Source organism: Corapipo altera, unplaced genomic scaffold (genome assembly GCF_003945725.1).
Source record: "Corapipo altera isolate COAL_440 unplaced genomic scaffold, ASM394572v1 22, whole genome shotgun sequence".
Taxonomy (NCBI): domain Eukaryota; kingdom Metazoa; phylum Chordata; class Aves; order Passeriformes; family Pipridae; genus Corapipo; species Corapipo altera.
This window is the reverse complement of record NW_020884886.1, coordinates 259,835-282,064: the sequence shown is the minus strand read 5'-3', so window position 1 is coordinate 282,064 and position 22,230 is coordinate 259,835. Positions and strand designations below refer to the sequence as shown.

Sequence of the window (22,230 nt, the reverse complement as noted above, 5' to 3'; positions counted from 1 at the left end):
ATAGTAAGGGTCTGTATTGGATGACTGAAAGTTCCTTTCTCTTCCTACATTCCTAGTGCATACAATGCCATTTCCTGTGTGATCCTGCTTTCTATTTGCAGTAAGAAACATGAAACTGCTCTTTCCTGGAGAAAGTGAAATCCAGCTGTTGAATGTACCAATCAGTGACACAAGGAATCTGCCATCCATAGCCACATCTTTCCCATTAAAGCTGGATAGCAAATGTTGGTATCTGGTCATTTGTTACAGATGGGATTTCACTGAAGCCATATTATCTGAAGGTTTTTTATCTATTTATCTGAAGTCTGTCTTTTGAGTTTTTCTAGGTACTACTGGAGTCTTACAAAGTCAAATTATGCTGGACTCTGCACCTGATAAAACATTAACATTGTTTTACATGTTTTGGGAGGACACAGACTAAGGAGTAGCAAGCACCACAGTACTCTGATTTGGAAGTGCCAAATCCCACAAGATCCCCTTTGATTTCCCCAATAACAACCAGATTATGAGTAAGAAGTAAATCTGCTATTTGCACAAAGAATACCTGAAGCATTCTATGATGCTTTTCATGTTGCCTCTTCCTCTGAGGGCTCTTAATCTTTGGGAAAGAACAGACTGCAGGCTGTATAAACTATCCCAACTACATGCAGCTTTAAGAAAATGATTTTATATGCTATCATATGAAACAATCAGACAAAAACTCCTGCCTTACCAGATTATCGAGCATTCGCATTAGAGCTTCAAACTCCTGTTCGCCAATCTGCCATTTGGGGTGGGACACAGTACCCTCACCTGCTGGAGACTCAGGGGAACGAGACTTGGCTTTATACTTTCCAGGGTCTAAAAGCACTAAGTTGTCAGGTCCACCTGCACTGGCCAGGGTACGTACCTTAAAAACAATAAAGTCACCTTTAGGTTTCTCCAGAGACATGGAGTGAAGACAACCAAAAAAAACCCTTAAATTTTGACACAAATCCAGAAGAAATCTACTTAATTTTAAAGCTCAATAAATGAATATGCTGGTACAAAAGTTGTCTTGAGTCTTTGAAAATACCTGTTTTAATTGGTAGCATTTATCAAATTCATGGTTCCAGTACAAGATTTCAACAGTGCTGGTGAAACCAATGTTTTGGATGTCCTCACACAATGCAATGGCTTCACACATCATTGTGTTAGTTTAGATCAAGAGCTTAACCAGTAAAGTGCACAATTATTAACCTGTCTGAAGGTTAATACAGTAGGCTGTATTATTACATAACACATTAAAATTCTTACTTGGATCTCACAGGCAAGCACTAGATTATGAATATAGTAGAAAGCCTCCTCAACAGTCTCTCCAACTGATACTAAGCCATGGTTTCTGAGAATAAGGACCTAGAGAGACATTGAAAGAAAGTTACCAGCAGTAAGGCAAGAATTTTCTCGGTTAAAGAGCATTTGCTCTTGATTAAAGAACACACACACTGCCCCCCCCTTTTCTGTAATTCTAGATGTAAATACTGACCTTGCTTTTAGGCCCCAAATTTTTCTGAATAACCACCTTTTCTTCATCATCCACTAAAATACCATGGTAGTCATGATAAGCTACTTCCCCAAGAGAAAGTGCTTCAGGGGAAATTGGCAAGAGACCACATTTCATTGCAGAAACCTGAGAAATATTAAAACAACTGACTTAACTTCTTGCAACAGAAAAAATGGAAAACCAGACTAATATAAGAATTATAATAAAAATATATATTTTTATATATTATATGAATCTATCTCTACAAGTACATACATAGTGGTCTTAGACTCTATCCCTAAAGCCTCTACTTATGGTAACTTTTGGATTGGATACAAGTCACATTGATCTTGGGTCTGACTGCTTTTACATGACAGCAATACCAATATAAAAAGACTCAGGAAAATAAAATTACAACGAATTAAAACCCCAAATCAACTACATTCTTCATTCCTTTCACTCCACTCAGTTTTTTTTCCCCTCCTGCCTCCCTGCCAAAAGTACTTAAGTGATGAACTCTGACACACGTAATTCTGCAGCACTGCAGATAAAGTTAAAGAATATTTTTAAAAAGACTACTCTATAATTCACAATTTTAGGAATTTGATAATTTATCCTTAAAATGGTTGTACTAATGTGATTAATCAATTAATTAAAAAAAAAAATCCAACTGTGAACTCTGAAAGACAGTCGCTCTCTCAAAACAGTCCAAAGAGGCAGAACTGATTTGTAACTAATTACTTCAATGACAGATATTGGAAAAGTTTCAAATATTTCAGAAAACCTTGATAAACTGTGCTTTACAAAACCAACAAAGTATGCTAAAGCTTTTATGACTCACTGTCAAAAGATCTGGTCTTTTGTGGTAAAGGACACCCATATGAAATACATATTTTCCAATCATAGAGCTCAATTTACTGTCTAAGCACTCAGGTTAAACAAACAACCTGCAAGCGAGGAGGATCTGACTGATTCAAACAGAGCCACATATTTGAAGACAGACTTAAAGGCTTTCTGCTCTTCAGAAAGGAAGCAAATCTATGATTAAGGGGACCCAGCTATTTTGAAGACAAAGCAGGAGGTGCTTACCGCTGCCCCTGCTGGCGTATGGATGTGGACGATGCATTTGACATCGGGTCGAGCTGCATAAATTGCAGAGTGCAAGGTAAAACCAGCTTGGTTTACTCCCAAGTTAGTGCTTCCACGATCAACTACATCTCCTTGAATATTGATTTTAACCTGGGAATGAAAAGAATTATTTGCAGGAATGAATCAATACTCACAAAAATCTGATTTAATTCAGCATCTACTGCTGAAGCTCTAAAACCATAAGTCATCATCTATGTCTGAAATGCCTAATTTCAGACAAGCCTGACCCAACAGCCAGCAGCTTTCAAGGGTATGAGATGATTCACAGTCCAAATGTCCTGGCTCTTTACAGGGTAGACCAATGGGAGGACACCTGGTGGTGAACATGGGCAAAGAAATCTCTGAGATACCTCAGCTGTACCAGAACCACATTCAATAAAACTATTCTAAATATGTTACACAGGAGTAAAATATTCTCTAGGATAGAATTTCAACAGTGATATATAGACAGACATATATATTCATACATATATGAATATTTTACAGCTATGAAAATTACTAATGGCTTACCAGACTAGATGCAGTGACTTCACTATAGAGGAGTCCAAAAGGTACAATGAGGAAGTGCTCTTGCTCAGAATTTACTCTGGCCTAAGGATAAAACCAGAGTAAGAGTTACTAAGAATATTTTACTGAAGCATACAAGAAGGCCCCAAACCACTCTCACTTCCTGAGTATGGAATGGACAAGTATGCCTGTAACATATGCAATATGACTCATGTGTGCTACAACAGATAATCAACACAGAGCACAGTTAATTAACTCCTGTTGAATGAAATGAGATGGCAGGTACATGCCAGAGTCCTTCAGGTTGGTGGAATTTAGTAAACCCTTTTAGCCTGTGATAGGTGACAACTCACCTACTACGGATAAAAGAAATAATACTGTGAGAAATGGTGAAAATCATCGAACTGTGTGAGAAAACACCAGAATTTGGCCCACAGATCTAAAACATCTTGATGCTGAGCATGGTTTCATCATTGATGCTGGTTCCTGTGAGATATCTATGAGTAGTACAGCAGTATTTGCAGATTTTCTACCAAGCATCCCAACCTTCACTTGTGTTTTTGTTCTCCTGTCTCATTCACACAATCGGGAGTTTATAATACAAAATAATTTTGGCTTCAAACCATTCATGTTTTGGGATACATCCCTTAAAAGTCTCTAAACTGAAAAGTACAGGACATCTAGGTAGTTTAGGTGTCTCTCAAAGGAGAATTAAAAGGTTTCATATGTTTTACCAGACATGTGAGACAACTCCCTACTTCACTGTGAGTCAACCCAGCTTTTGGGTTTGGGTGGTTTGTGTTATGGTTTTGGGGTTTTTGTTTGTTTGTTGTTTGGGTTTTTTAAATTAGAAGTTATTTATGAGTTTTGCATTTTCCTGACATACAGCTACTTTACGCTGCTACTACCCCACGTCTTCTACTACTTGCAACATTAAATTCATATATACTTTGATATAATTATACTGCAGGGAAAAACAATTCTAAAATAAGTAGTTGATCAGTCATTCAAAAGCTCCCCGTACAGATCTAGTTTCCTTTACAACCAGTTGGGAACATGCTACAGCATAAGAACCTTAAACTGAACCAGTGAAGTTAAACTGCACCTTTATGAATCACCAAAATAGTTCTTCATTACTGAAGTGTAAATGATCTAGAAAATCTCTTATTTATGCAAGACAAAGAACAGGGATTATTCGAAGCGCCCTAAGAGTTAATAAGAAAGCTCAAATGCATGACAAACAAGCAACAAGACTCATAAACCACCTTGTTTTAGGAATAGATCCAATAAACAGCTCACGGCCTCAAAGCAAACCAAGACCTGGTGAATGATGTGTACCTTCTGTAAACCTGTTATCTCAAATTCTGCCTGACCCTGGAGGCACCCAAGTTTACTCTACATTATAGTACTTGACATGAAAACCCTGGAGGTACTCAAGTTTGCTCCACATTATTATACTTGACATGAAAGCTCTTGATGCTCTGTAATTCTGCTTCTGCATCAGGACTGCACCAGTCTGAACAATTCCACACACAGCAACTGCCAGTGACTGACAATGATCCAGAAAAGCAATGACACTCCACCCACCTCCCTGACATGCCCATATTGGCATACACTCTCACATCCTCACAATTCCTTTCTCCTCTAACACACAGGCTTATGACCCTCACAGAAGGCTGTTGTATCTTTTCTCTTAATTCAGAAGTGCACTGGTAGCTTTTAACTTGAATGCAATCATCCAGTAATTAGAGCATTCACTGAAAATGAAAACCTGGAGTCAAACTCCAGCTCTGCATAAAGTGGTAGGCGTTCACCACATTCCAAAGGAGTGTCTTAGAACTGCTTAATGCATGGGTACACAAAAAAGACTGTTTTGTAAATATAATAATCTTGTTCCATATCAGCTTCTGAAGATAAATTATATCTATCAGTCACCTTTCAGAATGCTATTCACTGGAGGAGTTTGTAAAAGCCAGGAGAACTATGACTTGAGACTGGATGCTGACAAACCAAGAGCTTTCCAGGACCTCTGCCATTCAAAACTGTCTAAACCACTTTCAGAATCTCACATTCCAAGCAAGTACTTTGACTGTCTTCCACCTCAACTGGTATCACCTCTACTGGCATCTTCCTTGTGCTCCTCCCCAAAGAAAGCAAACTCGAGGCATTCCCCCTGAGTCACATGCCCTGGCCTCAACCCCTTCCCCAGGCATGGTGCTCTTCACTACATTTGTCTTTTTATCTGAACACACAAACATTCCCAGGGCTGAACTTTACACTAGAAAGCCATCTCCAAACCTGCTTGCCTGGTAATCTTTTCACTGCATTAATGTCCCTTCTACAAAATCTATTCTCCTGTCACGTATGAAAAATCCGTGGGTGGCACAGAGTTGTTTACAAGAACCATTATGTTGTATATGTTCCCTTACAAAAGGAACCAAATGATCTCACCAACACTGCCTTGATCCTGTGCCTACGTGTATCATTTATCAGCTTCATCTGTTCACAAATAATATGCTTTGAAATCTCAAAAATCAGTAATAATAAGATTATCATGTTTCATTTTGAATGCAAGTAGAACTGATAATACATAAAGGACAACCTCTACTATGTAGAAAAAACCAAACAATTCAGCTCTGTTAGGACAACAATTGACTGGGTTGCACACCACAGCTGTGACTTTACTCATGAGTCTCATGTTGATCATTCTACTGGCATATAAAACCTCCTTGATTTGACCTCCTTGTCATTATTTTTATGGATGCCAATGATTATTCAGTCACAAGGAAAACTGTTGGCACGCTGCATTAAGCTAAGTATCTCGCTCATGTTCAGAAATACTACGGTTTCTTTTTCAAAAAGGGTGGTACCTTGAATTATAAAACTCCAGTGAATGACTAAGATAGTTTAGTACTTTGCAAGAAAAGCAAGAAAACTAAGAAATCACCTTGCAGAATAGTACATACAATTACAAGTAATTATTTAAAGTATTTAAGATACTAAAAGCCTGAGTGTTTCAGAAATCTTAACTTCATCATAAGAAGTTTCATGTACACTCTCTTAAGACTCTATGTAGGCTGTGGTAGCTGACATCCAAGCTGTTCCAGCTCTTACTCTTGAGATGCAATGACAAGTCTCTTCACTATTATACTGCTTTCAATGCCACTTTGCTCCTCTTACACACAAAGAGAAAATAACAGGGGAGGGAAGCACTTCTCTTGTATGTGAAAACAATTGGTTCAGTTATCTGTTGATTCAATACTCACTGTTATATGATTGTAAATAAGCTGAGACCAGCCAAAGAGATCTGCTAATCTGTAGAAAGCTGCCAATTTACATCGTAACAACTTCTCCCCTTTTTCATAAGCGATGGAATCCGACCCTCTCAGATCATTCACTGGTGTTACCATGCCAAGACCTGGAAAGCAGAAGGGGTAAAAAAGCACAAGAGGGGTTGCATTCAGCATCAGTTCAAACCTAACAACACACCCCACTATTAGAGTAGTTGTTCTTACTAGTTTATATCAGCATATTAAGCTAAGAAATCAATAACAAATTTTCATTACTATCACGTAATAATTTATATTACACAAATATAATGACAGTCCTGGGGAGGGTTATTCAGCTTTGGCAGACGCAGCGTTCATCTCCTTCCCTCTATTAATTAGTGCTAAGGTGACAGTGCATTCCTCAGCAAAATATGTTTTTCCTCTCTCAAACTAATGATTGTTTGTAAAATACATCTTCATTGTTAACAGAAAAATGTGACCCCAAATATTCCACTTCGTGAGATACATGATTCAGTGTTCCTAACAAGGAGAATTACACATCTAAAAAGATGCACACAGGTTCACTTAATTAGGCAAAATAAAGTACAAGCTAGAGAGAGGAAGATTATGGTAAATACAAATACTGCAGTTCTAGTCACAGTGCAATTAGAAATGTGGTTAAAAGTGACTGTGATAAAGCAGAACCAGGCCACACTACAGTCTAAACTAAGGATTTATTTTGGAGCACAGGCAAGGATTTATGTTATCTGAACACAAAACCTGTGTGTACATGCATTCGCACATTCTGGGTTTTGTTTTCCTTCTTTGTTTTGCTTGCTGATGTTTCTTGTCTAAAGCTTCACTTCACAGGAGAAAGCTGCAAACAGTATTTCAATGGCAAAAATAATTAGTTTCTAAAGACCTCCACTGTTACCAGACTACTAATGAGCATTTTATTTTCCTGCAGACAAACCATGCAGTAATTAGCAATATTTAAATCTTTAAATTTTTTAGTAGCACTGACTTATCAGGCTTAATTTTCAATTAAGATACCACACTTCAAATAGCTTTTGATATAAATGATATACATGAATCACATCGCATACCACTGTGGCATTTAGAAACTAATCAATTCATTTCGCGTTTGCAATGTTCCTGTGAGCAGAACAGGACAGCATTTGAACTTCACAGTACTTTTTATTTCAAAAAAAAAAAAAAAAAGAAAAAGCAATTCAGCTCTGTTGGCTGGAGGTGCACTCACTCATGTTCAGGGCGGCCATCCCACCCTGAGGTGCTGCAGGGTAAACATTTGGTACGTGCGTCGTCATGAAATCCGCAATCTGCTGTAATGCCAATAAACCTGTTGGGTTCTTCCCTTTCTTAAACTGTTCCTGGATCATGGATTCCAGTTCTTCACAGAAGGCCTAGCAACAAGACATTGCATGTTGTAATGCATGTTGAAATGAACTTCAACCTTTCACACACAGCTTTTTTTTTAGCACTGAGATGGAACCGTCCTACACCTCTTCTGAAAAAGACCTCAGGGCAGAGTTACTGGGTACAGACTGTAACTTGAAAACATTGCTCTCTGGAGGCTCCAATTATATGAGTCACTTGGGGTTTTTTCTTTAATGGAAATTCCAGCATTCTCTCTTCAAATAACACCAAAACTCATTCAACCAACTAATATGAATTTCTGGAAGGAGAAGAATGTACAATCGGCTTGAACACAAAACACGAAAGGAAAAGAAAAGGAAATTTGTCAGCATGGCTCACAGGGAAGTGATTGCCAAGAAGGCATTCAGGAACACACAAAGCAATGGCCATTGAAGTTTTCAAACATGTTCGAACAAGGGGTTGTTTACATTTGTCCTGGTTGTTTTTTCTCGATTTTTTTTTTTTTTTAGTTTATCTCTAAAGACAAGAAAACAAGATTTTTTTACTACTGCTGACAAGTCCTGCTTTTGACAAGAACACTGGGATTTGTACAGAAGGAGAAGTACATACCATTAAATGATTATAATTTTTAAGTGAGTTATTATTATTTTCATCAGTAAAATGAGTTGACTTAAAACAAAAAACCCTGTAAATTTACCACTACATCCCTATTCTGAATGAAGTTATGCCATGAAATGTTTTGTATCTAAGTCACCCACCAGTTATTACAAAATGAACAAATGTTATGAGAGAAATTTTGTTTGGTGTACTTTCTCCCCAAGGGAACATCTTCAATACTAAATGTCAGTCCCTCATAGTTCATTATTGTGCACCTTTTCAGAAAGAGATACATAAAAATACCGCATATGTCTGAATCACACATGAAAAACCAAGTAGAGGACAGACCTGCCTTGTATAAGCTATTCTTAAAAAGTGATACAGTTAAACAATTAAATGAATACATGAAAATAAGTGAAAAAATGTCTTACAAGGACTAGAAAGAAAATACAAAAAAAATGTTGATGATTATACGGAGAATTCTGAAAGCAAGACTGAGGAGCTGCTTCATGAGTAGACAGAAAAAATTCAACCAGAGAGCATGAGGAAAAAAAATCAGGAAAAGCCAACTAGAGGAAAGAACAAATGGATCTAAGCTACCACAAAATTCTCCAATACCATTCTGACATTGAAAATAGAGACATTAAATTTATTATTTTACAGATGGAGTATTTTCTTTTCTTACTGGGCTTTGAAGAATCATGGAGACTCTCTTCTTCTGTTCCATCATGTTAAAATCCTGGCGAAGGTCAGGTGCCATATTTCTCTCTCTCAAATATTCTGGATTATTTTCATCAACTCGATCAAAATACCTCTCTTTGTGAGGGGCTGTTGTTGGAGGTGGTGAAGTCACCACCCCCACACCAGAATCACCATTCATAGCACAGTTTTAAGGTACCTACAAAGAGGAACAGAAAAAAGGAATAATTATTTCCTTGCTTCCTTGATTTTAGAACATATGGGTTTCTTGTTTAAGAGTAACAGTTCAAATCCACCTAAAATTAGCATGGTTTCCCAAACACAAATTGTCTGTGCAATTGGACAGCAATATTCTAGAGCAGGAAAAAAGGTTTTAATATATAAGGTTGGAACAAGGAGGATAATATTTATGAGAAGTCAAATATGCTCCATATGCAACACAAAACTAACACAAAAGCTCCCATTTAAACTATCTCCAGTTCTTTAAGTTGTCTAAACAGCCTGATTTTCAGAAGAGAGGAAGTCCTTCAAATCTTCTCAGAGACAATGACAGAAGTTCAAGACACGTGAGGTCTAAACTCAGTAGTTTTGGGGCTTTCTTGCTTATTTGGGGTTTTTTTTCTTAAAAAGTTAAAGCAGACATAAAAATAATACTGCAGAAATCAGAATTTGAGTAATTATAGAAATTAGGATGTTACACATGTTCATTAATACGGAAAGTCAACCCCACCAAAACATGCTCAGACTGGGAACACGTTTCTGGAGACAAACTCAGAAATACTGACTTTGCAACCCGGGGCATTGCTTTTTACATTTATTTTAGGACCATTCAACAACATGCACATCACTACATCAGCATGTGGCTTTTGGAACCTGGAAAGCAGAGACACACACAGTCCCCACCCTTGGCCAGGTTCGTTTCAGTTTTCCGTGTTCCAGTCAGCAGCTGCGTGTATCTGCTAGAGAGGCTGAGAGCTCAGCTGGTATTGCTCACACACCTCCTTCTTCCACTCCCAAGAATCCCTTTGTGTAACATTATCCCACTTTTCTGGGCACAGTATTACAGCCTTCATTCCAAAATCCTTTTTAGATTTTTTGAAGCCTTCCACTGACAAGCAACCAGTTCAGTAAAGCCACCCTTGCAACACTTTGAGACTCAAATCTCCAATTCCTGGTCATCTGACATATCAAATTAAAAATAAGCTTTTGCAGTAAAGTTTGGTTTTCTTTGTGTATTGTACATGACTAAACAAATGTCACTAACACAAACTGTATTTCACTGAGCTGCAATAGAAATATTTAACTCTGAATGGCTTGCTAGTTCATCAAACTGCAATTATTTACATTATACACAAAATAAGTAAGCTTGAAACCACTTGTCATCATAACATTTAGCAACTTCATTAAGAAAATGAGCTGAGAAAAGCTAGCAGGTCTTTTCCTAGAGGTGGGAGACTAAATAAAGAGAACAAAATAGAGGAATCTAGCTCCCTGTCCCAGGAAGGTGAAACTAAGACTAATTTCAACAACACTGATTTTGATTTGGGGCTCACACAGTAAGGAGAAGCCCAATTTAAACAGTCAATTTTGTTACACATCTGGAGTTTTGCAAGGATTAGTACCACTAAAATGTGTTGATATTATCAAGCCATTGCAATTCTCTTTGCTATGCAGCAGGAAAGACTGTATATAACTTAAATAAAAATTAATCTTCTACATGTTATAACTAGTAAGTTTTCATACACATGTCTATTCTTCTGCTATTTTTAGATTTTTCTTAGGGACTTGTCTTAAACTGTATTTGCTTGTGGATTTTAATTGGCTTAGTAATTTATTTCCATATTTATTAGCTAAAACCATTTCTGATGTGGATGCACACAAAAAAAGGCAAGTTTACATATATTATTTTGAAACAAATCCATGGCAATGAAGAAAATTGTCTACTTCAGGATCTCAGATTTAGGAGATCTCGTCCTCTTTAATTCTTACATTAGAAAATAAGTTTCAAAATTCAACTTGTTTCTTATTTCAGAATGAACAAACCACTGAATTGAGACAGTTGAACACAATGAACAAAATAAAAGTATTTTCCCTGACTCTGCAGAAGAGGATACTACTATGATAATCTATGTGAGCACTTAAGACACTCCAGTTAAATGCTCAGTGATTTCCACCCACTGAGTTACTAAATAAACACACAAAGACACCTCTGCACAGTTTAAAGTACTTAATTTTAAAGTTCAGGCTTTAAAGGTCATGGTTGATCACTTTTTTTTTCTCTAAAGTAGGCTCATATACACATCTTCATTTTTTAATTACTAGCTTTCCTTCACCCAGGAAGAAATACAGGGTATAGCAAGAAGCAAAAATGCTTTTATCCACAAGGAAAACCTTTTAAGCAAGTGAAGTTATAGCAAAGCAGACACCTCTTCTTTGGCAGCTTCAGATGCCTAACACACCCCTTCTAATTTCTCTTCCTCCTCACAACCTCCAGCCTGCACCATCTGCCATTTCCTACCTCAAAAACACTTTCAAAGGCCCATTAACACTTTACAACCCCTCTTCTGAGCTCTGTCACACATGCTAACACCTCTACGGCCAGGGTTTTGTTGAAAAAGGACAGTTTGCAGATCCAAACATGTCTTATTCTCTTACAGTAACAGCTTCACCAGCTTCTGCTTATCACAAAAAATCAGGGAGTTTAGGAACAAATACAAGAGCAAGACCACAAATAAAGACAAACTGAACCACTCAAGTAGTTCAGAATTTATCCTGTGTTCTGCTGAGCAGAGCCCCAAATGTGTCTTTACTTTAAAACCAAGTATTAGAAAAGTATGAAGTTCAAGCTCAGCAGAGAACAGCCCTCTCCTGCCTGCTGAGGCTTTCGATCTTCAGACTCTGTTTGTCATGCTGAATATGTGTATGCACAGTCTCATTTAAATTAAACTGTACACAAGCCTGCAAACACAATCTTGCATTTAATTATTTGCACTAATTCCATCTTACTTTCGGAGTACCAAGAGCTATTTCCAAATGAATGACACACATAATTACCTCACTGTTTCTTACTCTCACTGGAAAGAAGCTGGTCCCTAAGAGGCAACATTAAAGTGGGGTCACAGTATCTTGCCAAAGTTGCTTTACTCCTCCATTCAAGTACAAGATGGCATTCAGGAAGGTCCTGGGAAGCTATTACTGCTTCACCACTACGATTTTCATGTGTAATTATTGCCACTGCAATGTTTAACATTAAGTGATCATTTTATATCTGAGGTTAAATACCAGTTTCATACCTCAGTTTTGCAGCTACCCAAAATTAATGGCATCCCCATGCCAAAGTCTAGTAATTAACTGTTTTAACATAACTATATCAGTAATTGTTCATTTTAATGGCTGTCAGGTACACATGTTAAAGGTATTGACTTCTGAATTAGAAGCAGATGTGCTTGACAACATTTTGCACAAGCCACTGAAATTTATTTATGAGTTTCCTTGAAAAACCTTTTGGGAGTAAGGCATGATGAACTCCCCAGTAAGAGCTTCAGTAATCTGGATACCGATAAATAAATAAAAGGAATCTGAACAGTGAAGCTGAACACACACTGGGGAACAGCCAATGGCTCAACAAACTGGAAGGTCACGCTGAAAATCACAACAGGCTGCCAAGGTAGGAAAAAAAAAAGAAAAAAAAAATTAAGACTGTCTTCACACCCACAGCACTCCAGTACAGACAGTTTCTTTCTGAGGTAGTGCACTGCAGCCCCCACGCAAGATAAGCTGCAATGCCAAAGGACTTTCTGCCGTGATAAGGGGTTTTTGTGCCAGAGCCAGTTCTAATGCAACTGTGTCAGAAAAAGCCACACCCTTAACTGAAAAAGCTGTGGCTGGAAAACCTAAGAGCACAAAAAACCCTTCTGTCAGAAGCAGTTATTGTCAAACACAGACAGAGGGAAGAGCATCTACTACTATGGGGAGCAAAGAAAAATAAACATCTGTGACAAAACCCAAACAGCGTCTTACAGATCGAGAAGCAAAGACATCCATTCAGCTAATTGTGTACCACAAACACTGCGGTGGGCAATGGACCAGCACGTCAGAGAGCCACCAGCCAACTCACAGAGTCACAGAACACCTGAGCTGGAAGGGATCCACAAGGATCATCCAGTCCAACTCCCGGCCCTCCACGGGACCATCCCCAAGAGTCACACCATGTGCCCAGGAATACAATGTATTTCTCACACGGGGGATGTGGATGGGTGAGCAAGTGCTATAAACAGGTTGTTTGTGAAATACATTCAGGAAAACAGCTTTACAAAATGTATAGCTCATCTACAGATACTGAGTGCTGTTTACAAGAAAAGATTCTGAAATTGGTATTAATATTTCACGTTACTTTCATCATTCAAAATGCCCTTCTTCCCCATACTCTTCTAATCCAACAGTTTCATTAAGAGGAATGTTACTGAGTGGTGTCACAGTTAAGTTAAAAAAAAAAAAAAGAATAAAGTTTTAGAACAGCAATGCCATAAAATTTTTAACATTATCATTCAGAAAGAAGAAAAATCTCAATTTTTTAAAACAACTTGCATTTCTCAGTACTCAGATGATGCACATGTAGTCAAAGAAATTTAAACAGGTAAAACAGTGAATAATACCCAATAAGAATCTACAATAACTTAAGGGCACATAAAACCCCCACCCTTAAACCTAAAAAATTATATATTTTTAAAAGCATTTGGATTTGGGCTGGGATTTTATTGTAGTTAATAAACATACTCAAAACTTTAATATTAAACTCATTTTGATAGATGGATGTTGGGACAGATTTAAGTATTTCTGCCTCTATAGGTTCAGTGTTTCTCACTGAACCATCATCACTGAATATTATGTGAACATTGGGAAGATGTAAAATGTCTCACAACATGTCCACCAGCAGGGATCAGCTAACTGTGTTTCTTGAAGAAAACGAAGTTTTGCAATCATCTAAAGGTTGGCTTTGTTTTGTAATAAGTTGTAATGGGTTATTTTTTGCTCCTCCACACCCTGAGGAAATTGTTTTTTACTAGGGCTGCAGTCAATGGAATTTGACCTGAAGGCTCCCTGCCACTGAAGGACTGAGCACAGCTCTCCACACCAACACAGCTTTAATTGAGGCCAAGTCAGAATACAAATACACCCTGAGACACAGGAAGAAGGTTGTGACAAGGGAACCTAAGAGACTTCTACAAAATTTAAAATACAGTGCTAATTCACAAGACAGCATGTGTAAAAAAGAAAAAAAACCACACTACAGTTTTGGTGTTTTTTTAAGTTCAGGAGAGTTATCTGATCAAAACCCTACAAAATCAAGTCATTTCAGAGAAGAAAACAAAAAACAAACCAAAAAAACAAAAACAAAAACAAACAAAAAACCAAAAAACCCCAAACCAAACCAAAACAAAACCAAAACAAAACAAAAAACAAACAAACAAACAAACAAAAAAAAACCAAAATGTGCTCTCTCCCTGGTAGCTTAGAGTTTCTCTGTACAAAATAACATGGGAATAAAACACCTGTATGGGACCTTGTGCCAAATTTGCAAAGTAAGTGAGCAGTAAAATTCTCAATTGCTGATACAATCCCAGTCACCAGCAACAAAGATCAGGACACACCATTCCAGAACAGGTCACTTTTGAGACCTATTCGGACAACAATATAGTGATTTGCTTTGTATCCATTCTTTTTCTGACAGTTCTTTCAACAAGTTATCTCCTCTCACACCACAGCTATGCCACTTAGCCTAACAGAGGTGAAAACGGATTTGACAAGAAGTTACTGGGGAAGGGACGAGGAGGTAGCAAACCAAAATAACTTGTTTTCTTTCCTGTTGTGCAAGCAACAGTCTTTGAGGAGTAGAAGTTACCTAAAAATCTCCTGCAAGTGACAAGTCAAGCAGTGTGATGGCAGTGGGAGGGAAGAGAGAGCTCTGTTTTGGATGCAAACAGAACAGGACAGGGAAAAAACTGAAAAAGAGTAATTTTATGGCCCGGGAAGGAGAGTCAGGGGACTGCAGAAAGCTACAGAGCTGAAAATACTGCATGGGGAAGTCATGAGGTGACAGGAGGGAGGAAGAGGAAGGGAAAGGGTTGGGCAGCATTGGGGTGGGGCAGCAAGAAACCCAAGAGGTGAGTGAGCTGCTGTGAACAGACCGAGTTAGTGTGAAAATTGAGTTGGTGGGGAGATGCCAAGGAAGCAGAACATCCCTCTACAGAAATAAGGTTTCATTATCACTTGGTGTCTGCAAAAAATTTATAAGTGCACACTGTTAGCACTTCACTCAATGTTCTGATCCTTTCTGTATTTTTCCAATTTTCCTTTACTTCAGAATAACATTTGCCAAACGTTTTCCTTAAAAAATTAATATAACTTGGCAATAGGGAAATTATTTACGACTTGCACTACAATTGCCATCATCACCAGCGAGAGCATTTTGGCACCAATGACACTGGATTTGTTCCTGCCATTTCAAATGTTTCCTACTGAACTTTTAAAAGGAAAAGCTGGCATTATCTTAGGAAGTCTAAGAATAAAGAAAGTAAATCATGACTGTACTACTTACTAGACAGTGTACTTATTATCATGAACAATTATATTATTTTTGAGAAAATGTTCCCAGCTTCTCATCTTCAGAATTTCCTTTGCTCTTTGTTTTCAAACAGGAAAAGACTATTTCATGAACAAGAACAGTTATTTATCTTGTACTGAATGTAGGCACCATCATTTTGCTTATTAAGAGATGCTGCAAAATAGTGGACTCTGAAATTTAGAGAATACCAACAATAAGTTTATCTGAACAAGAGTATTGCATTTTATATTTGTAATATCAAGCTTTAGTGTCTATAACAACAGTTCAAGGAACAAACTGTGTTAGAAAACAAGGAAAAAAAATAGACCAAGTCTACTTGAAATACACAGACTCTGCAAGCAATTTTTTCCTATTTTCACCTTCTCTAAAACACTGAAATAAGAGAACCAGCACAGTGGGCTGTGAGTGTCTCAAGGTTACAGAAAAAGAACTAGGCTTTCTAGGCTGCTGTGTTAAGAGAACACTTAAGGAGCCACCATGTAACTACATCAGGTTGTAAACCAATGTAATTGCTGTCCTGCTTTACCAAAGCCAAACACAGCAGGTGATTGTTAAAGCCAGAGTCGATTCACAGCAGGCAAATCGTGCCAGACCAACCCGATCACCTGCAACAAAATGACATTTTCCGTCAATGAGGGAGAGCAGCAGACACTGTTTAACAACTCTTCAGCAAAGTATTTGACGTTGTTTCCCACAGCCTTCTCCTGGACAAACCAGCAACACAGTGACTGCATGGGTGGCCTGTAAAAGGGGCAGGAAACCGGCCCGGGGCGCACTCAGAGGGGGGCTGATCAATGGTTTTAGCTCAGGGTGACAGCCTGTCACCAGTGGGGCACCCCCAGAAAATGCCAGTGGGACCCGCACGGTTTGACATCACCACAAATAATCTGGATAATGGGACTGAGAGCACAACCACCAGGTTTGCTGATGACACCACCCTGGGTGGTGAGGTGGATGTGCCAGCAGGGAAAGCCATCTCTCAGACCAGGACAGGCTGGAACAGTGAGCTGGCAAGAACAGGGTGGAGTTTAACAGAGACAAGTGCAAGGTCCTGCAGCAGTGACAACACCAAAGAGCCCGGGACAGGCTGAAGGGGACCTGGGGTCCCAGTGGACAACAGGAGTCAGCAGTGAAGCTGCTGCAGCAATGAAGGCAAATGGGATGCTGGGATGCACCACAGGGGCACCACTGGCAGAGATGGGAGATGTGACCATCCCAATCTACCAAGCACTTGTCAGGCCACACCTGGAGTACTGTGCCCAGTTCTGGTCTCCACAGCTCAAGAAAAGACTGACTGGAAGGAGTCAGAATGAGATCCATGAAGATGATCAAAGACTGTAGAACCTGCCAAAGGCTAAAGGAGTTAAGTCCTTTCTCCCTGGAGAAGAGAATGCTTGGGTGGGGGCTCATCACACTTTTCCAGTATTTAAAGGGTGGCTGCAAAGAGGATGGAGGCTCTCTCCTCACAAGGAGCCACATGGAGAGGACAAGGGGCAACAGATGTAAAAATGCACCAGGAGAGGTTTTGTCTTGATATAGGAAAGAACTCTTTTACACTGAGAACAATCAATCACTGGAACAACCTCCCCAGGAAAATGGTGGAATTCCCATCAGCAGGAGGTTTTCAAGACACAACGGGGGCAGGGTGTTAGATAACCCCAGGTAGGCTCCCTTTCCCACAACAGGCTGCTCAGTTGATATTTCAAGAACCTTTTTAATCTGGGCTGTTCTATGTTGTATGGTTCTAACATAGCATAAGCCCACCTAAAATTTATGCCAGAATTTAGGTGGGTAGCTTCAGCTGGGATATTGTTAAATATATCTGTCTAAATTCTGCAGAAGTTTCAATATCTATGGCTCAGAATACATAATTCAATCCTTGCAAACAGAAGAGGAGAGAAGTCAGAATTAAAACTACATTAGAAGCTCAGATACAGAGAGGTTACTTCCTTCCTTGTAATAAAGGATTTAAAGGGCCAAGAGTTTCAAACTTTTAGAAACAGTAATCATTCACCTCTCCTCCCTGACCTGGAAAAGCATTGTATCCCAGAGACTGGACTCTGCAGGAAGCTGAGAATGACACACAAGGAGGAACAGGCCAGCACACTGTGCTATCCCTCCCCTCACTGCAAGGTACAGCTGCAGCCCACACTCATCATTGGGACCATTGTCATGTTTAACCCTCTCTAACATGATTCATTAATTTATGTTGGAAAGATCAAACTTCCAACAAACAGCTCATTCCGAGCTAATTAAAAATGGTAAGGAATCCCAATCTAAAAAATAGGACTAGGAATAATATTAAAATTAAGTTTTTTTAAAAAAAGAGATTAAAAAACCCTCTTGAAACTGTTAACTCATGCCTCCTATTGACCAGGTCCCTGGTTTCTTCCCAATCCTAGCCTTTTAAATTCCCTTTTCCTCTTCAGATCCTTTCCTTCTACAATCTTCCTCCTAAGCAGTTTACACAACAAAAACAGAACAGCCCTTTCTATCCTCTAAGAATCTGAGAAAGACTAACAGTTTCAACACTGAAATTACTTTGCTTTCACGTCTTTGACTTAGTAACTTAACGTACTTTTTCCATACACTTCTCATACAGCACTTCTGGAGGCATTCAGTACCTAAATTCATGAAAGATTAGGGAAAGTGATAACAGAAAATGTAACACAAAATGTTGCACTGTTCATACGACAGAAAGAAACTCTCTGCATAAGTATCTTAAACCACAGACACCTTAAGCTTTTCTGCTGAAACCCTAAAAGCTTCACAAATATATCAGAAAATTTGCATGCAAATGACAAAAGAGGATTTTCACCAGTGCCTTTTGCATTTCTCCAGGTACAGTGTGCAAGCATGAATTCTGCAAGCTATCATATATTTTTCCACTGTTTCCACCAGAGAAGCACTGATGGTCACAGTGGTAATGGCAGTGGAGACACTTTTCCTTTCCACTACTTCAGTGTCTGTGAGCCCCAGAAATAACTCTTTACAGTTCAGTCAAAAACTTGGGCTTCAGTGTTAAGGTTCAGAGCAGTATCATGGTTTTCAGATAAATTTATTTTATGAAGTCACTCCAACACTGAGATTAAAATCTGCATGTTGAATCTCAACTTAAAGAATCCCTCAAATGAGTCCTCATAATTACACTGCCACATCCCACTGAAGCTGATTTGCCTGCAATTTTATGTCAGAAATCTGACTCCCAATTCAAATAAGCTTCTCACTTAATCCTCTGGTTTTTACTTAATAATAGTGTAATATCACAAAACTCATTTTAACACAGCTAATGCAAAGGAGTACAAATGAAGACAAAAATTAAGTCAGAATTACTCAGTGCTGAAATGGCAAAATTAAAAGTGAATTTAGAAGCTGTCATAGATCACTATGTAGGAATCACAAAGGTTATGCTGTGGCCAGATGGTCTACTGTAATAGTAAAATAAACTAAAAAACAAACAAACAACACACAAGTAGAAAAATTACCTTCTTTAACTTTGAAAAAAAAAAACTACTAGAATATTATTTCTGGTTTTCATGAGCACACTTCAGTAACAGACATGAAATATCAGAGTTCAAGGAAGGGCTTCAAAAATGATCTGGAGAGTAGAAGACTAATTTGTAGGGATCAGCAGCTTGATATATTCAGTGAACCAGAAAGATTAACTGGTCATAGATGTGACAGGGCCTTTCAGTCCTGGTAACCAAAGTATGGAGACACTTAAAACTTGGGAGTGAATAACAGACACATTTGCCCTTGAACAGAGCTGGAAGTTTCCCAACCATGTGCATACAATACTGAGTCCACAATTTTGCTTTGAAAATCTTCATAAAACACAAGTTCTAACCCAACTTTCAGAGCACTTTCAGTACTACCTGTCTGCACTGAGATCAGAGGCCCATCTGCCTCTCAGATCTATGAGCCTGCCCTTCCTTCTCAGGCTTTGTGAAAAATAAGTTCCACATGTACAATATGCTCATGTTTTTTGCAGCTTCCAGAGTACCTCTAGTCTTCCAGTACCTTTTTATTTTTTTTTTAAAAGCATTTTTCTCTGCTGGTTCGTTGGTGACAGCTGAAGACTGAATGACAGAGTAACAGACAGAACCAAAAATCCTCCTTGATCCTTCTCCTACGCTCAGGTCAAACCGATCAGACCCGCAATCAGGACAAATTTTCTGTCAGAACAGGTAGGATTCTTACTATTTTTTAATGATCTTTGGCAGCATGAAGTGCAAACTCCTGAATGATTCAGGCATACCCTACCTGAGAAATTTCAGTCACGACAATTACTGAAGTTCCCAAACCCCTCAGCCTGTCTCCCTGGCTTTGCTGCATTCAGCAGTTTACTCCACAGAAACCAACTTGCCCAGGTTAATGTTTTTTTCAAGTTAAGTTTAACAGCCTGTGGAATAAAAAGGGTTACACTAGAGAAGGAGTCACTCTATGCCTTATTGACAATTTGTTGAACAGCAAACATTGGTGCCAAGTGTTTTTCCTGCCTGCTTCACTGTGACATTAAATTTCATCCTGATGTCACAGACTCAGCTACTCGGGCTATGCAGAACTGCACGAGAACGAGTCAAGTCACTAATTTTCACTTTCATCCTCTAAGTGTGTAGAAAGCATCTGAGGCCAATGTAAAATTCAAATATTTTCCCACTATTAATATTCATGGATGGTGGCAGCAGCACCAGAAAACGCATGGACATTTATTTTTGCCATCAGGGTCACGAGTCCATACAAATAAAGAGGTTTAACCCAAATACTGCTTATTTTTAGGTTTCTGTGAACCCACATGCACTTCCCAAGCCTCACACCAAACATGCTAATAAGCCAGTGCCCTGAGATTTTTGAACACAGGTCAAATCAGATCACCAGCTTTCCAAGGGCAGGGCCCCAGCTTGATCCAACAAGTATTTAGAAAGCTTGAGACATACTGATCACCATGTCTGACCCAAAAATGAACACTGGCCTTAAACTGAAGTTATAAAAGCTGCTAGACTTTTAATTCCAAGACTGGATTTGTGAAAAACACAAATGCACATACCAGTTTGTGAAACAAAGAGTCACCAGTGTACCGAAGCAAAATTAGATGTTTACTTTGCCAGTGTAATTAATCAGGTAAGAAAATGTCCATAATTTCCATATACACGCACTTGAAATCAGATTTTCCTAGGAAACAACACACTTAAAGCCACAGAAGTGCCCAAATTCCTTAAGAGTACTTCACACAGTCCCCAGAAGGAAAGCCACCTGCACTTACCAGAGAAGAGCTCCACAGAACAGCAGCTTCAGGGAGACGTGCAGGGGCTGCACCAGTGGCTTCAGACACTAATGAGAACCAGGTCAGGACCTGTGACCGAGGACAAGGTTTTACCATGTCCACTGTAAACCTGGGGGTGTTTGTGACACAGCAGTTCAACAGGGAGAGCACCCAGCACAGGCTCTTCCCCACAGCAGTGGGGAGGCTGCAGCCCCACAGGAGAACTGTGGAGTTCACAAGCGGCTTCACCAGAGGGCAGAAAACTCCAGAGCTCCTTTGAAGGCAGGACACGGTGTGGGCTGCAAGTTGTCTAAAGTGAAGTCACACACATCCTGCTGTAGATGCAGTGACAGGAGGAAAGAAAACCTTTCTTCTTCCCTCAAGATTTTCTATTGACCTCAAGGCCAGCAAAACAGGCAAAATGAACAAGGCCCCCCCACTATCCAACCCAACCACAGTAACATTGTTTCACTTTTACCCATAAGGTTTTATAAGTAATATTTTCTGATGGTAGAACCTATCCAGCATTCCCCTTCCTTTAAATAAAGGACACTGGACATTTTAAAATTAGACGTGAACACCTAATTTTATTAAAATGTTTGTAGGGTTTTTCAAAAAGATCATACTACATCGGTGTCTGGGAAAAAACAGACCCCACACATACACCCAATTCTATCAGATACAAAAAACTGAAAAACTTATGTTTAAAATGTAAAATAACTTTTAATGCTAACCACTGTTGAAGCCTTCAAAACGTGCTGTGCCTAACAAAAGTTCCTACAAATGACAGAAGAAATTAAAACTCATTTTTCAACAGGAACGTAGATACTTCCCTGATCCTCTAAAAATGCAAAAAGTTTCAGTAACTTTAAGTATTCACATCTGAAATATCAGTATTGTGACGCATAAAGGATCAACTCAGTGTAGCAGTGCACAGGCAGAGTGGCCCCATTTTGGCCAGGATCCAGTTATTTCCATGTAGATTGAATAGCGAGGGAGGAGATTCCTGAAGCGAGTTGGCAACAACAGAACAATGCAATTTAACCCTTTGAACTACTCTGCAACAATAACTTCTTCCAGAACAGCTGGACGACACTTAGTATCTCTATTTATTTACAGGGGAGAAAAAAAGTAGACTCTTTTCCTCAGTTACACATAAACAGTAAAAACATTGCCTCTGACTTGTTAAAGCTACAATTTCACTTTATGCAAGCATGAGAGA

General features: G+C 38.8%; 1 protein-coding gene across 18 annotated transcripts in view; it reads right to left on the bottom strand.

The window, feature by feature from the left end:
• ADD1 (adducin 1) overlaps window positions 1-22,230 on the bottom strand; it is a 63,776-nt gene that overhangs the window by 22,445 nt on the left and 19,101 nt on the right. For 17 of the 18 annotated variants that reach the window (XM_027642959.1, XM_027642951.1, XM_027642955.1 and 14 more), the window contains exons 2-9: window positions 9,107-9,319; window positions 7,688-7,850; window positions 6,424-6,575; window positions 3,161-3,241; window positions 2,591-2,740; window positions 1,505-1,648; window positions 1,276-1,374; window positions 713-889 (exon numbers count right to left, since the gene is read on the bottom strand). In XM_027642959.1, the coding sequence (XP_027498760.1) occupies window positions 713-889; window positions 1,276-1,374; window positions 1,505-1,648; window positions 2,591-2,740; window positions 3,161-3,241; window positions 6,424-6,575; window positions 7,688-7,850; window positions 9,107-9,301 (1,161 nt within the window). In that variant the 5' untranslated portion in view covers window positions 9,302-9,319. Of the gene's footprint in view, window positions 1-712; window positions 890-1,275; window positions 1,375-1,504; window positions 1,649-2,590; window positions 2,741-3,160; window positions 3,242-6,423; window positions 6,576-7,687; window positions 7,851-9,106; window positions 9,320-21,257; window positions 21,269-22,230 lie in introns of those variants that run through there. The other variant, XM_027642952.1, reaches the window with a different exon arrangement.